Source organism: Sorex araneus, chromosome 1, assembly GCF_027595985.1.
Source record: "Sorex araneus isolate mSorAra2 chromosome 1, mSorAra2.pri, whole genome shotgun sequence".
NCBI lineage: Eukaryota > Metazoa > Chordata > Mammalia > Eulipotyphla > Soricidae > Sorex > Sorex araneus.
This window is the reverse complement of record NC_073302.1, coordinates 157,967,585-157,984,800: the sequence shown is the minus strand read 5'-3', so window position 1 is coordinate 157,984,800 and position 17,216 is coordinate 157,967,585. Positions and strand designations below refer to the sequence as shown.

Genomic DNA, 17,216 nt, shown 5'->3' with positions numbered 1-17,216 from the left:
AAGAAGCAATTTTATGGATCAGCACTTAGGGAAGGATCATGGCCAGTGACCCTTGAGGAAGCGTGTAGAAATATGTGAAGCCCAGAGGAATGACAACCTTTGCAGGTCATGAGTTTGGCCTCTTGGGGTCTCTCCACATGCCCCTGTCTGCCTCCACCTGCCACCAATGTGGGAGATAGTCACTCACTTATTGCAAACAAACAAAACACAATTTACCGCCAATAATACAAAATTCTAGGGGCTGGAATGATAGAACAGTGGGTAGGGCATTTGCTTTCATGCTATTGACCTGGGTTCCATTCCCAGCATCCCATATGGTCCCCTGAGCACTGCCAGGAGTAATTTCTGGGTGCAAATCAAGGAGTAACCCCTGTGCATTGCCAGGTGAAACTAAAAAACATACAACATTCTAACCAGGTCAAATCTTAAGCTAGAAATACTTAGGTGTAGGAGAAAATATTAGGAGAAAATATTATTTTTTCTCTCTTTGTCTTGCTGGATTTTTCAACCATCAGTTAGGTCTTATCTGCATTGTAATTCTCTTAAATTAAAGTTTAGAGGAAGAGGGGCGGTTTTAAAAGTCCAACACTTAGAATATGAAAAGGGAAAGAGTAGGCTTATTAGCAAAGGGAATGTGGAGGTCTGTATTCTTAAAGTCATACACTAAGTGTAACAGCTAGAGCCATTTTTTATGGCTCCACAGTTAGACCTCACAGTGCCTCAGAACTATCATTATGGATCTTCACTCAAACATTGTTCTCTATGAATAACCCAATATAGAGCAGAGAGTAATTCTGATGCAAGATATCAAATAGAACAACCAATAATGGCCCTGAGTATAAAGCACCCAGGAGGATGGGAGCAGCTGTATAGGATGAACTGCCACGTCAGCTGTCAAGCTCAGAGTGCAGAGTTTCGAGAACATGAATGCTGTGGAAGTCATCTGGTATGCAGAGGAGGGTTCTGGAAGGAAACCTGGCACTGATTCCAAAGGATGAGTAAGAATTAGCCAGTGTCCATCAAATTCAATGCTCTCTATCAAAGTAGAAAAGTATTTGTGTAGGGTTGGACATGAAAGGCAGGCTAACAGAGAACTTCGGAAACATGTGGGGAGCACAGGAGGGCTGGGCTTCTGCAGACGAGGTAAGCAGCTACCCCGAAGGTGAGGGGAAGCCACTCACAGGTTACTGGCCAAGAAAATCATGTCTTTAGGTAGACCTCTCAGGGCATTTATTCCTGACATTGCATGGACTAGTGTGGAGAAGAGTGAGATGGCAGGACATAGAGTGAGTTAGGATCGCCAAAGAATGAAAGGCAAAACCTGGGTTCTTGGGATAGAAAAAGAGAGGAAAGGAGAGTATGAGAACTGGGTCAATCTAGCATTAACTCACAGGCTGTGGGGTAAGGGAGAAGGAGGAGCTGCAAATGACCACTACATTCTGTGTATGTGTGAGTGGCTAGAGAGGCCAAGACTGAGAGCAGAGATTAAGTAGACGACACAAGCTTGGCAGATGTAGGGTGCTCAGAAGTTTTACTATCTATCTTTTGAGAGTCCAGAACAAGCCACTCTAAACATCAAGGGAGCCTGGGCCTGAGCCTCTCTGCTTTCAGTGTCAGTGCTGTATAGCCCAGGCAAGACAGATCTAGTTTCCACAGCAGGGGGTCTGCTGCTCAGAGCTCTCATGGGGGCCTCACTAGCTCATGTCCCTGGCATCTGGATAGGGGTGACAGTGACATTCAGGACACTGTGTTCCCTCAGCCATTGTGTTATCTTCAGGTCCCCTTTGCAGAGCAGTGTCATGGCCATCCGAGCTATTATTTTGTATTGTTATTTTAGATGACTTGCTAATTTAACTAAGTGGTTCCTGGTAGTCTTTTTTTTTTTAAAAAACTGGTCTTATTATTCATGTTATTGGAGTTTAGTGGAATGGCAAAGAAAGTCTTTCCTGGATAGACTGGAAAAATGTGTTCCTCCTGCCCCCATGACCCCATCTCTGGTTCCACCACTAGATTAACACCATTAGAATAGAATCAGTTAGGAGATGGGTATAAATCAACCGAAGCTTACTGATGGAGAGAGTCTGATCAAGCTGAGACACTAAGGCCAGCACAAACAGCAATGGTCCAATATCATGTTCAGGGCAGTCCCTTTCTACCCTGCAATATATCGGAGCAAAGTTTTGAGTGATAATGAGGAGGCACATTAACCCTACCTTGTTGTCACTGGCACTGCTGGGAGCCAGTGACCATGTGCCACTCATTCTGTAAGTACCCGTGTGTGACTGTGAATGACTGAGCATGTGAGCATGAAGGCAACAGCTTAGACATTACAGAACACTGACCAGACCTGTTCCCATCAGGGCCAACCTCATACATGTGGAAGTTAACTGGAAATGTGAGCTCTGACGGGAGCTGTGTTAGTTTTTACCAATTCCTTAGTTCTGGGTGGCAGATTTGAAATATGGGCAGCAGATGTGTTTGCTTTCAGAGACATTTTAAGATCTTGCTATCCATCTTCCTGGAACACACTGCTGGTTTACTTTACGATTACTCACATCATTGAACTGCTGGCTGGTTTTCATGATGTACGGGGTTCTTTCATTTTTATCCAATTTCATCCATCCCTGACCAAGAAACTCTCTGAAAATTCAAAATAAAATAAAAATCAACTACCTTTCTTTAAAAAATGGTGACAGCTATCCCAGATGATTACTGTGAATGATGATTAGGCATTAAACCTGACCTGGCCCAGCACTTGTTTCTGCGGGTTACTTCAAGCGCGTTACTTTAGCTCACACAAGCATTTCATTTCTCAGTGCCAAAGAGGCAAAGATTGCTCACGTTTCAGCTTTCTCCTCTAAATGTTTGGCTCTTTATTCGGGTCATTATAAAGGCTTCCCTGCTGTTGGAAAACAATGGCCAAAAGCAAAGCAGAGACTGTGACTATTGCCCCCAGTCTACTGGCAAAGATTTAAAGCCTTAGCAAAAGTCTAAACAATCCCTTCACTACCAAAACTATTATTCAGGGACAGCAAGTTATTCTTCACTTTGCTCTGCCCTTTTTCAAGAAAATATGAAGGTTATGGACAAGATTTTTTCTTTGTTCTCCCCATAGCACAGAGGAGCATAAGTGGGAAGAACAAAATAAACAAACACTTTCCACTACCACCTCACAGCTAGCTAATGGGAGGAAGCAGTGAGGATCGTGGGAATGAAAACTGGTGGGCAATATCCTATTTCTTCACATTTCTCACAAACAGGTCACCAGATTACAACAAGCAACAGCTAATCAAGAAGGGACCTACAGAATATCTGTTGGATAGGCACTATAAACAAAGAACTGAATAAAATGATGCTGACATGGATCATTCTCCTTCAAGAACCATAAGTACATTACCTAGACTTTTGTTTTCTTACATAGGGAATGAGGGGAATCTTACTAAGGGGAGAACAAGCAAAGTCTTTGGACAAATGGCATCTGCTGGCATGTTCCTTTATGAGTGAATAAGAGTGAAAAAGGTGAGAATTAGGCAAGGGAGATGAATGTGGTCCATGGCACATAGGGAATGACATCCACAATGATGGAGGGTCAGGCGGGGCAGGTGGTTGGCCACCTGGATCTTTGTCTGTTGGCAATATTGGGGCTGCTAACTACACAGGTCTAATGGCACTAAGGAACTAGCCCAATGGAGAAAAGTCATTGGCAGATGTTCACTTTGGCACAGTGGGCACAGAGAGGGCAGGTGAGTGGGTCCTGGGAAAAGAACACACCCAAGGAACCATGTAGGTTGGGTTTTTTCTCTTTATTCCCCATCTTCTCCCTCCCGCATCCTCTGTTCTTGAGGGGGTCAGAAGGCAGGAAAGGGGTAGAGGAGTAGAGAGGAAAAGGAAAGGGGTAGAGGGGAGAAGAGAAGCACTTTTGGCTCCTAATTCAAGTTCTTCAAATAGTTACAAGGTTTATTGGGAGGGTCAGTGTGTCATAGTTCTTTCTCTTGTGCTCATGGATAGGTCTACTGGAAGAGAGGTTAAAATACATAGAGAAAAAATCCGTGGCTGCATCTCTGGTCCGGCCGCTTCTACCTCTCTAAATGACAGAAACCCAGACTCTCTGCCAGCCTCTGGTCAACTACCTGCCCTGCCTGACCCTCCGTCACTGTGGATGACATTCCCTATGTGACATTCATCTCTCTTGCCTAATCTCACCTTCCTTTCACTTCAGTTATCCACTCATAAAGGAAATGCCAAGAGATGCTATTTGCCCAAAGACTTTGCTTGTTCTCCCCTTAGTAAGACTCCCTTCATTCTCTATATAAGAAAACAAAAGTGTAGGTAATGTGTTTATGATTCTTCAAAGTATTACCCAAAACTCAGCAGTATTTGTAAATTTCTAGCAATTGGTGAGAAACAGCAATAGAATTTATAGCTTTTATTCCTGACTAGCATTTCTCAAAGTGTAATATTAGATGACTCAGAATTATCTGAAATTGTCATGAAAATAGTTCTTGGGGCCAAACAGACAGTACAGGGGCTAGCATACTTACTTACTTTGCATGCAGCTGATCCCTGGGACCATTTATTCTCATCGTAGCACCACTGGGAGCGACCCATGAGCACAGAGCCAGGAGTATCCCCAAGAACTAGATTTGAACCAAAAATCAACCCCTACCAAAAAGTGTTTCTTTCTTTTGTGGTGGGATGTTGGGCCACACCTGAATATAGTCAGGGCTTCTCCTAACCTGTAACCTACTGAGATCAGAATTCCAAAGGCAGGTATACTCCCCGCCAGTCCCCTAACACACACACAGCAAACCTCAAAGGCTACTACCAGCATGATTCTTGGGGTCACTCCAACAATGTTTAGGAGGACATACAGTGCCCAAGAATTAAACCAAAGGTCTCCTGCACACATAACTTAAACTCCGTTTCATTGAACCAACTCTCTGGCCCACAAGGTACATTTTCAATAAGTTTTCCAAGTGATTTTAGTCACACTAAAGTTCAAAAGGCCTTGTTACCACTCTAACAAGTTTTCTGGGATCTGAGAATTACAGGACATAAGAGAACAGAAAAATTTATGTTCTGGGTACACAGAGAAACATCAGTGGCAATGTCTTATATGTCCTTGGTATTTGCAGATCAGTATCTCCCAACATGAACTGGAAGCAGCCACTTTATAATGAAGATCACACACAACTGCCTTCTGAACAGTCAACTCTAAGCCCGGCAGGAGGGGAGGCACTCACTCGTAGGGGATGCTTCTGAAAATAACATGGTCCAGGAGAGTGATCTGCTCGGCCAGCTCCATGGCGGACAAGGTCTCAAAGCACTCAGCCTTTGGACAGTCTGTCTGCAAGAGTAAGTGGAGAGAATGAAGCAACCAGGAGAAGATGCCAGTCAGCTCACCTCAGCAGCTGAAATCTAGAGCCTGCCTGTGTCTGAAAGAACACAGCAATGCTCAGTAGCATCAGACAATGCTACTATCCTTCACAGATTACCAACCCCCAGCTAAGTTTGTTTCATGTCTCAGAGTTGTGTTGATCACAACTCAAACCCACAAGTGATCAGTTTTGTCACCCTGCCTGCCGTCAAATAGTTTGCACATAATTAACGTGGCTAAATAAGATTGAGGTGGAACTTACCAGTTGAATTATATCCTCTAATCTTAGGTGGATGTCATCTTGATCATCTTGTGAAAGGACCCTAAAAAAAAGAACCGACCAACATCTGCCATGAGAAAAAAAGTAGGCATGAATTGACCAAATTGCAGTTTGAATCTCCTGGTTGAGAAGTGGAGGGACTCGAGTTTGAGACTGTGTTGTCCAGCTGTAGGCAAGGGGTTGCAGAAACAGAAAAAGACATGTAAAGACATACGAGGACCATTATGATCATAACAAGAAATTATAATAAGAGATCATGGCAAGAAGTTAAAACATAACTATCTTTTTAAAGGCTGTAATAATAACAAATAAAACTTAATAAACAAACCTATCACCAGAGAGAGCCCTAGGTGAGCTGGGTGACTCAGCTTGAGTGAGGGGTCTAGCCCATTTTTCTCCAGTCTTCTTAAACCTGTAGGCCACCATGTGTCTTGTATACAGGTCCATTGACTGACACTTAGAAACCAGTTAGAAGACCAATAGGTTTCAACATTTCTACACCTGTGGATTGGTACCAAGTGAAGGGACTGGTGGTGGAATTGAGCACTTTGTAACATAATTATGAGGGTCTCCAACTGGCTAAATGTCCATCCTCTAAGCCCTAACCTGGCCTGTCGCTGCAGGTGCTAAAGCAGGGACGACAGAATCACTCTCTCTCTGTGCAGACTGAGACCAGATGCACAGAGAGCAAGAGTTTCAATATGGCCACACAGATGCCAGTAGGTAAGCTCTTCCTCACATTTCTCAGGTGATTTTTCCTGAGATGCATGAGGTGCTATATCCCCGCAGGAACAATGTTATTCACCTATCAATGATTTTTTGTTTTGATAAGAAAAGAATAAATGAAAATATACATATGCAAGTTGACACTGAAATGGGTGCTAGTTTCAAAGTGGAAATGAAAGTTCATAGCCAACACAAGTTCAGAATCTAGGAGAGTGCTATTGATCTTATAATTTGCCATCTGGGCTAAGCACTTGGTGTTTTCCAAAATGACAGAAGAATAACTTATTTGGTCCCAAACCATGTAGACTGTCTGCTGGAAGAAGCTAGGTTTAGAAGAAATCAGGATGTTCAAATAAAACTTCTGGGCCAAAGCCATAGTACAGTGTACAGAGCATTTGCCTTGCACTGGTCAAGCCAGGTTCAATCCCCAGTGACCCATATGGTCCCCTGACCCTGCTAGGAGAGATTTCTGAGCACAAAGCCCTGAGAACAGCTGCATGTGACCCCAATCCAATCCAAAACAGAACAAAAAAGTGAAAACAAACAAACAAAAAACTTCCATCCTCAAAATTACAGAACAAACAGAGGAGTTACTTACTGTCTGCTCATCAGGTACTAGACAAGTGCTAATAATCTCACACATACTATTTATAGTAGCACTGTCTGTAGCACTGTCCTCCCATCCTTCATCGATTTGCTCAAGCAAATAGTAACGTCTATAATGGAAAGAATGACAAACACTCTGGAAAAGAATCGCTGTTCTCCACTATGCATAACCCTTCCGTGGGACTTAACCAATTTGGGAGAAAAAACTATTACTTTCTTTTTCCTTCATTTTAGTCTGCCCTTGATCCTATGAGAATTACAGATCCTCATTCACATATGATCTAATTCAGCAAGAGAATTGTATGTTCATTGATTTGCTCAAGAGAATAGTAATGTCTTGGCACCAGTAACGTCTCCATTGTGAGACTTGTTGTTATTGTTTTTGGCATATCAAATACGCCATGGGTAGCTTGTCAGGCTCTGCTATACAGGCGGAATACTCTCAGTAGCTTGCCAGGCTCTCTGAGAGGGAGGGAGGAATCAAAACTGGGTCAGCCACATGCAAGGCAAACGCCCTACCTGCTGTGCTATCGCTCCAGCCCAATCCCTCCATCCAAGCACTATTTAGGTGGCCTGGGTGATCCTTGCCACCATGAGGCCTGGGCAGCACTGCATCCTCAGGCCCTCACATGAACCACTACACTGATTGGCTGAGAATTGCTGCAAGTGTCCCAAGTTCCCTGGATGTCACTTGGAAGGTTCCAGAAGAAATAAATTAAATAAGTCATGCCTTCAAGAGCCCAGAGATATGGCTCAGTGGTAGAGCACCTGCTTTCTTTTTTTTAAAATCAGGACTACCTTCATTTCAAGATTCCACAATAATCCTTACAAAAAGAAAAGGAAAAATAAACAGGAAAGATAATGAAAAGAGCTGTGAATTTAAAGAACAGCTACTAAATGTTTAAAGTTACTAAAGTAGGGAAAGGAGGGCTGGTAGTTTTCTTTCCTTGCTTCCATTTCCTGCCAATGTTATTGTATGTATGCTTGTTTATGTTGCTTGCATATTTTGTTCTTTATGTGTTGGTAATGCTGTTTGCTAGGGTTATACTTTTTTAGTTTCTAGGGGTTACACACAGATTCACTGGGGGCCATTTGCTCATACCTGTGCTTGACAAGGAGTTGCTCTCCTGGCCCCAGTGCCTGCCGTCTTGTTAGTTGAGGGGGACTGCACCCTTTAATTGTTCCACTTGCACACAGAGCATCGGTCTTGCATGCCTGAAGCCAGCAGTCTGATCCCTGGTACTGCCCCACACTGTTTGATTGTGATCTCTGGCAGTACAAGTATGAACTGCAGTGCATCACAACCAGGGCTGAGGCTTCCAGGCATTAAAACAGCAATCCTGACAAAGGCTAGGGGCGACCCTTTCATTAAGCTTGGGGGTTATACAGATGTGGACATAAAAATGCAAAGAAACTTGCCCAGGGGCAGGCTCAGTGGGGCTCTCTGTCCTGCTAGTCTGTGTGACTCTTTAAGCAGACTCATAAAAGGCACCTCAAGGCTCCGGCACAGAACACATCAAACACGCGTGTTCCCTCTTCTCTTAGAAAAATGCCTGACCGTTGGCCAGAAACAGAATGACTACAATTCTCTTGCTGAATTGGATCATATGTGAACAAGGACCTGTAATTCTCACAGGGTCAAGGGCAGACTAAAATGAAGGAAAAAGAAAGTAATAGTTCTTTCTCCCAAATTGGTTAAGTCCCACGGAAGGATTATGCATAGTGGAGAACAGCGATTCTTTTCCAGCGTGTCATTCTTCCCATTATAGTCTAGATTCCTGAAGATAGCCTTGCAGTGTGCGTGTAGAAAAGTGTGCTTGTAGGAAAGATCCTCTTTATGAGGCTGGGCAATATCGTTCCCTCACAAAGAAATACTGGGGAGTTCTTAGCTTCTGTCAAATGTTCCTCTCCCGAGAAAGTCTTACCATAATGCCCTAAGTATAGTTTAGTTATGCAATCTAAGATTTCTCCCTTCGCTGTAATCTGTGGATGGAGCTTTGTGATATTTGGGGGCTGCATTTTTATGGTTTGAGCCTAGTACAGTTGACTATTCAGGAAGTTGGTCACTGTGTGTGTGTCTGTGTCTGTATGTTGTGAGTTGTGACACATATGTGTATATGAAAAAAATACCATCTCTCAGTTGGGGGCCATATGGCTCCCTGTGTGCCCCCAGGGAATTTCAAGGGAGCCATAAATAAAATGGAACAAATTGGCAGGGGGCATAGCATAAGACAAGGGGGTCAACAAGTAGGAAAGGGGTCACTATAAGAAAACAAGTTTGGAAAAGGGCCATGGTCAGTAAAAGATTGAAAAATGCTGGTCAACAAAAGAATTTCCACTGCAGAGTTTTAGGGATGAATTAATTAGACAATGCCATAGGGAAGGAAGCATTTTAGAAATGCAATCTTTTTTTTTTTTTTTTTTTGCTTTTTGGGTCACACCTGGCGATGCACAGGGGTTACTCTTGGCTGCGCACTCAGGAACCACCCCTGGCGGTGCTCAGGGGACCATATGGGATGCTGGGATTCAAACCTGGGTCGGCCGCGTGCAAGGCAAATGCCCTACCCGCTGTGCTATCACTCCAGCCCCTAGAAATGCAATCTTGACAGTGAATTTTATTCACAAACAGAGCAATAGGCTTTTCAAGCCCAGTAAACTTTCCTCCACAAAGAGCCCTGTGATGCAGGAACAGGTCATCACGGAAAGCTTCACTTTCCTTTTATTAGTGTGATGTATGTCAGTGACTGAAAACTCCAGGCTTCATGGGGTCGGGACTGGACTGTCCCTTTCCCATCTCCCCGCCCCTCTGGGGCCCTGGCTTTCATGCCCATGAACTGCCCCCAGGTACCATTTAAGCACATTTAATGGCCATGATCCAGAGACTCAAAAATCAGTCCTGGAACCACAGCTCACTGCAGAGATGGCTCAGAACCCCAATTATATTAATTTTTAGATTTCCAGGAGTGCACGGACATTTCTGCAGCCATGTGACATCCCATACATTTATTTTTTTTTGCTTTTTTGTTGAATCGCTGTGAGATACACCCTTATATACATCTTACCACTGTCACTGTCATTATCATCCCATTGCTCATTGATTTGCTCGAGCGGGGCACCAGTAATGTCTCCATTGTGAGACTTGTTATTGTTGTTTTTGGCATATCGAATACACCACAGGTAGCTTGCCAGACTTTGGCGTGCAGGCAGGATACTCTTGGTGGCTTGCTGGGCTCTCCGAGAGGGATGGAGGAATCGAACCCAGGTCAGCCACCTGCAAGGCAAATGCCCTACCCACTGCGCCATCGCTCCAGCCCAAATGAGCAATGGAAAATAAATTATCTAGCATCTGCCCCTGGAAGGCAGGCTTGAATGGTGGTGGGAAAATTCAGGCAAAACATAATGCCCAAGAGACCCCGAGTGGCCGCACATGAATGGCTCCTTTGCTCCTAAAAGACCATGATCCTAGAGGCCCACTAACTACTTTCGGCACCCAGCAGCTTCTTGGAGAAATGCCTCTAGACTGTGAACTGAGCTACAGCCCCATGCCGCCCCAGGAGGGAAAAGGTTTTTCTCTCTCGGCCTTTCCTTTCGGCGGCAGTGGCGGTGTGGTGATCGCCATCTTATAGAGCCCACTATCCGGAGGTATGAGCTTGCAGTGACGGTGCACACAGGACATCTCTGGATGGGGGGGGCATTACCGGCGCGATCTCCACCCAGACAAGACCCCGAGCACCCGCACACAAATGGCTCCTCTGCTCCTAAAAGACTGTGATCCCGGAGGCCCACTAACTACTTTTGGCACCCAGCAGCTTCTTGCAGAAATGCCTCTTGACAGTGAACTGAGCTACAGCCCCATGCCACTCCAGGAGGGGAAAAAATTTTCTCTCTCTGCCTTTTCTTTTTTTTAAAATTTTAATTAATTAATTTTTTTAATTAGTGAGTCACCGTGAGGGTACAGTTACAAATTTACCCATTTTCATGCTTGTGTTTCCCTCATACAATGTTCGAGAACCCATCCCTCCACCAGTGTCCATTCTCTACCACCAATGAACCCAGTATCCCTCCCACCCTCCAATCCTGTCCCCCCACACCCCACCCCGCCTCTGTGGCAGGGTGTTCCATTTTGTTCTCTCTCTCCTGTGGGGTGTTGTGGTTTGTGATAGGGGTATTGAGTGACCATCGTGTTCAGTCTCTAGTCTACTTTCAGCATGCATCTCTCTTCCCGGGCGGGATCTCCAACCACATTTTACTTGGTGTTCCCTTCTCTATCCGGGCTGCTTTTCCCCCAGCATATGAGGTCAGCTTCCAAGCCATGGAGCCAACCTCCTGGTATTATATACTACTATTCTTGGGTGTTAGTCTCCTACTCTGTTATTTTATATTCCACAGATGAGTGCAATCTTTCTATGTCTGTCCCTCTCTTTCTGACTCATTTCACTTAGCATGATACTTTCCATGTTCATCCACTTATATGCATAGTTCATGACTTCATCTTTCCTAACAGTTGTATAGTATCCCATTGTATAGAGGTACCAAAGTTTCTTTAACCAGTCATCTGTTCTCGGGCACTCGGGTTTTTTCCAGATTCTGGCTATTGTAAACAGTGCCGCAATGAACATATAAGTGCAGATGTCATTGTGAGTATACTTTTTTTTTCTCCGGGATATATTCCCAGAAGTGGTATTGCTGGATTAAATGAAAGCTCAATTTCTAATTTTTTGAGAAGCATACATATTGTTTTCCAAAGGTCTCTGTGTCTTTTCTTTTGGCAGCGGTGGCGTGCTGACTGCCATCTTATAGAACCCACTAACCGGAGGTACGAGCTTGCAGTGACTTGACTTCTGGCAGAAGTTTCTCTGGACTTAATAACTAAAATACCAGAAATCCAAAACTGCATGGCCACAAAAGCAGCTGCGTGACCTCATATGCTCTTCATTCTCAGCAATAGAAAACAAATTATCAAATGATCCCTTTTGGCAGGTCTGATTGTTGGGGGGGAATTCCAGATAATAATAGTGAGTTTTCTGTTGAAATATTGAATGTAATCAAAGTAAAGAAAGAGTAAAGTGAAAATCATTAGCTACTGGGGTTCTTGGTGGTGGAAAATGTGCACTGGTGAAGGGATGGGTGTTTGATCATTATATGACTGATATTTAAACCTGAAAGCTTTGTAACTTTTTTCATGGTGATTCAATAAAAAACCAAATAAATTAATTAAAAACAAACAAACAAACAGACAACATAATGCCAAAAAAGTAGAGAGAAAGTATTGGGAAATTATGTGCCATGGAGGCAGGGTGAAGACTGGGATGGGGGGAGGAGGATATTGCGGACATTGGTGATAGAAAGTGTGCACTGGTGGAGGATGGGTGTTTAATCATTGTATGGCTGAATCTCAAACATGAAAGCTTTGTAACTGTTATCTTACGGTGATTCAATACAATTTAAAAAAAAAGAATAACAAGTTGCTAGAGTAAAGTATGACACTGGTGCATCAGTGAGTGACTTTCAGAACTATGGGATGGAGTGAATTAAATGGACGCTTTTCCACATCAAGCACCTTGATTTCAAAGAAATACTGTTACCCTTTTTGGAAAAAAGAAAGAATTATTTTCAGAGCTTGTACCTGAAGAGGGAACTAGAAGCCAGATGGCAAAGATGAACAAAGATGAAGCACAGAGATGCTGTATGTCTCATTTCTAAGCAAGGATAGATGGCATGGTCACTAATAAACTGGGAAGTGACTGACATGTCTACATAAGGCCACAGAAGACTACCCTGCTTGTGGAGAATGCACTAGGAAGAAACCCACCACCAGTTCAAGAGCCAGAAAAAAGCTTGCAATATGCTTGGATACTAACTATAATCCAGTCAGTCTCCGGTGGGAAAGTCAAAGTTCCAGCCTTGATGACATAGAAACACGGGTGCCAACTATATATGACCTATATGATGTGGAAATTTCCATCTGAAAAGTTCTCAGTAAAACTGATCTCCAACCAGTGAAAGAGGCGGGGGAAAAATGGCAGCACAGTTTTAATGGCGATACATCCACAAATCAGGTGCACAAACTGTACTGAAACTCTCCTACTCTACTTAGAAATATGAATTTAGGATGAAGGAAAACCTAGTTGAGAGAGGTGGGGAGAGGGAGATACTTGTTCAATGTCTGCTGGAATCACAAGAAAACTTCCTTGGGGATGCCTCCCTTTGACTTTTGGTTCTGTAGCAGACAACTGTCTGCCCATACAAAAGGACAACTACATTCCGCACATGTTCTGTCACCTATTCCTCAGGCAGCTGGCCTCATCTACCCTCAGGACAGTGAAGGCAGGACGCACACCTTCCCTGGGAGAGTAGAAACCCTGCTGGTCCTGGGCACTATGATGCATGCTTTTGGTGAGCTAGGACCTCAGCCTCTCTGGACACCGAACAGACCATCCAGTGTGATATGCAGATGCTTGTCACTGCCTTTACCTCAGGATATTCGCTGTGGCTTTTCTTTCTTGGGGAAGAAGATCTGGATCTCGCAAAACTTCTTCTAGCAAATTTAAGACGTTCATCTTTAGTTCATTGTTGAGGTCAAAATCCTAAAAAAAGAAAAGCATCTTTTAATTTTTTTTTTACCTTGGAAGGATTTAACTCTATGACATTCCTCACTTACCTTCTTTCTCCACAAAATTCTGAATTAATTGATTAATTGCCAAGAGTGATCCCTGAATGCAAAGCCAGGAGTCAGCCCTGAGTAGCACTAGGTGTGACCCCAAACCCCCACTGCCAAAAACAAAACAAAAAAAAAAACAAAAAAACCCCCAAACCCATAGATAAATAAATGAATAAAACCTGTCATTTGGTCAGTGACTTGATTTAAAAGCTTCAATATACATATGCAAAACACAAAAGAAGAAATGATACTCCTGCACTGATGGGACCAAGTCAAACACTTCCAGGAATTAAATGAATGGCACCTGTTGAGGAAAGTAGGAACAACAGAAGCATGAAAACATGCAAGCCCTACTGATGTTCACAAACATATCACTGTTGCTGTCATCCCATTGCTCATCGATTTGCTCGAGTGGGCACCAGTAATGTCTCCATTGTGAGACTTGTTACTGTTTTTCGCATACTGAATATGCCACAGGTAGCTTGCCAGGCTCTGCCGTGTGGGCGGGCTACTCTTGCTAGCTTTCCGGGCTCTCCGAGACGGACAGAGGAATCAAACCCGAGTCGGCTGCGTGCAAGGCAAACGTCCTACCCACTGTGCTATCGCTCCAGCCCCACAAATACATAAAAAATGAAAATACATAGAGTGTGGAAGAGAAAATTGTTGCTTTATAGTTTCATTCTAATTAACTAAAGGTAATGAGGGTTAAAAAGTCACTATTTCCAGGGGACTGGGGATTTAAAAAAAAAAAGTCACTATTTCCATCAAAGCAGAAACTGACTCAGGCAATGGTCATGAAGTTATGCTGAAATTTAATGTTGACTACCACCTCCTCTTGAGTTATTTGCTAATGATAAAGGGGGAAATAAGGCAAACATCTCCTTAACAAAGTGATCAGTTAATGAAACAAATGAATAATCATGAGCCTATTAATGTACTGCTATATGGACATTCATCGCATAGTATTTTTGCCCTGAATACATAATAATCTCAGTCAAACTGGGAATAAGATCTGGGCTGTATTGTTCAAAAATACTAGTTTTATAAAATACAACAACAACAATAACAACACCAAAAAACCCAAAACCACCCAAGGAACTGTTTGATCACAAAGAAAACCAAAGGCCAGGAAAAGAGTTCAAAGGCTGAAGCACATACTTTTCATGCCCTCACCATCAAGCTTGATGAGGTTAGCTGTTGCCCTTAACCTCAGCTGTTAGGGGATACAGCTATACTGACATAGGAACCTATCAGATCTGGGACCAGGCAGGAGATACTATTAAGGACATTATGGGAATAATTCGCAAAAAATTCTCAGCCCTAGACACCAGTTAATCTGCCCACGTAAAACTGTTCTGGATGTAATCATTTTACCGAAGCTATGCAAGATAGTCCTTGACTTTTGGCTTTAGGAGAGGAAGGAATTGAGAGAACAAACATAGTAAACATGTCAGCTAATAGTGATTCGAGATGTATCTATAACAGTGTACTTTGCTTTATTCTGACATTTTTCTCTTGATTTAAAGAATTTTTAGGTAAAAAGTTAAAACAGAAAAGATATTTAATAGTACAGTCTCTAAGGAAGATGGTACAAAGAACCCCCTCCCACCCAAAACAATCAAATGGAAATTCTATGCAAGCCAACAGTAATACTCTTAGGCATATATCTGAAGACTATTCATCCAAAAATATATTTGCACCCTGTGTTCATAGAAATACAATTTCCAATAGATAAACATGGAATCAAGCTTAGTTTCCTCAAAAGATGGCTGGATATAGAAGTTATGGTAGTGGCTGGAGACAAAAAGACAGCAGGTAAAACATTCATCTGGCATACAGCTGACCTGGATTTGATCCCTGGCACCACATATGGTTCTCTGAGTCCTGCCAGGAATGATCCCTGAGTACTGCCAGGTATGCCCCCAAACAAAATAAACAACAAAATATTGTGGTGTATATAAATATCTCCAGCAAAATACTACTCTGATATGAAAGAAAGAAAAAAAAAGAAAGAAGAAAGAAAGAAGAAAGAAAGAAAGAAAGGAAGGAAGGAAGGAAGGAAGGAAGGAAGGAAGGAAGGAAGGAAGGAAGGAAGGAAGGAAGGAAGGAAGGAAGGAAGGAAGGAAGGAAGGAAGGAAGGAAGGAAATGAATGGAAGAGAGAAAGAGAGAATGAAAGAAAGAGGGGGAGGGAGGGAGGGAAGGAAGAAAGAGAAGGAAGGAAGGAAGGAACAAACGAAGGAATGAAGGAACAAAGGAAAAAGAAAGAAAAAGGAAAAGAATAAATCATATTTTTGAGGACAAAGGGACAGGGATGACTTACTAGTTTCAATCACAGATGGCAGACAACAGGTAAACAAGCAAACTAGCAAAACCGAATAAAAGTAGCAATAAACTACTCTGAGAAGTTGGGGGATTGGAGGCCGTTGGGGCTGGGATGGCACTAAAACTTTGGTGTTTTGTGTGTTTTTTACACATGAAGTGTATAATGCTAGACACCCACTCCCGAATCCCATAATACTGTGAAATGATACCAGTGCAGTGACGTCCTACCCCTAAGGGAGCCTGCTGAGACTGTCAGGGAAGGGTTCAGAGTTCCTGTGAGCCCTCCAAGTCCTGCTTCCCAAGATCCACATCTTTGGATGCACAGGCATTGCAGTTTGTTTTCCTCCTACAGAGAGTTACTTGTTCTAATCTCATTTTAACTTTAAGGGAAGCAGTTTTGAAACTGATATTCTGTATTATTTTCTATAATCACAGAGAACATTGCTAACTGCAATGCTTTTGATAAACAAGAAAGCAGCATACCTCTACTGTATTTAGTAGACTCTAGGTAGATAGGTCACTTCACAAACTATAGACCCTAGAGAAACACAATCTAATTAGAATGGAATGCTTTGTGGCCCAGTCAAGTGGAGAACTGTAATACATTTTCTCACATTACCCATTCTCTGGCAATCAGTACCATTTCTTTGGGAACAGGAGGTAGCAGAACTAGAAGGGGTTCTTATCAAAATTCTCCATCTGGGTCTTCAGACGATTTTTTTTCAAACCACCTACTTACTTCCCAACAACTTCTTTTTTAAATTTTATTGAATCACTGTGAGATAGTTACAAGCTTTCATGTTTGGGTTACAATCACACACAGTGGGGCCGAAGCGATAGCACAGCAGGTAGGGCATTTGCCTTGCATGCGGCCGACCCGGGTTCGATCCCCGGCATCCCATATGGTCCCCCAAGCACTGCCAGGAGTAATTCCTGAGTGCAAAGCCAGGAGTAACCCCTTAACATTGCTGGGTGTGACCCAAAAAGCAAAAAAAAAACCACCAAAAAACCCCCCAAAAAAACCCACAGCATGGTATTGGGATAAAAACAGACCTGCAGACCAATGGAACAGAGTTGAATATCCTGTCACAGACCCCCAAATATATGGCCACTTAATATTTGACAAAGGAGCAAGAAATGCAAAGTGGAACAAGGAAAGCCTCTTCAACAAGTGGTGCTGGGAAAACTGGATAGCTACCAGCAAAAAAAAATGAACTCTGACCTCTGTCTAACGCCAGGCACA

General features: G+C 43.0%; 1 protein-coding gene across 1 annotated transcript in view; it reads right to left on the bottom strand.

The window, feature by feature from the left end:
* RASGRF2 (Ras protein specific guanine nucleotide releasing factor 2) overlaps positions 1-17,216 on the bottom strand; it is a 265,637-nt gene that overhangs the window by 10,774 nt on the left and 237,647 nt on the right. The window contains exons 19-22 of the mRNA XM_004613156.2: positions 13,464-13,576; positions 5,640-5,700; positions 5,244-5,347; positions 2,556-2,640 (exon numbers count right to left, since the gene is read on the bottom strand). Of these exons, the coding sequence (XP_004613213.2) occupies positions 2,556-2,640; positions 5,244-5,347; positions 5,640-5,700; positions 13,464-13,576 (363 nt within the window). The remainder of the gene's footprint in view (positions 1-2,555; positions 2,641-5,243; positions 5,348-5,639; positions 5,701-13,463; positions 13,577-17,216) is intronic.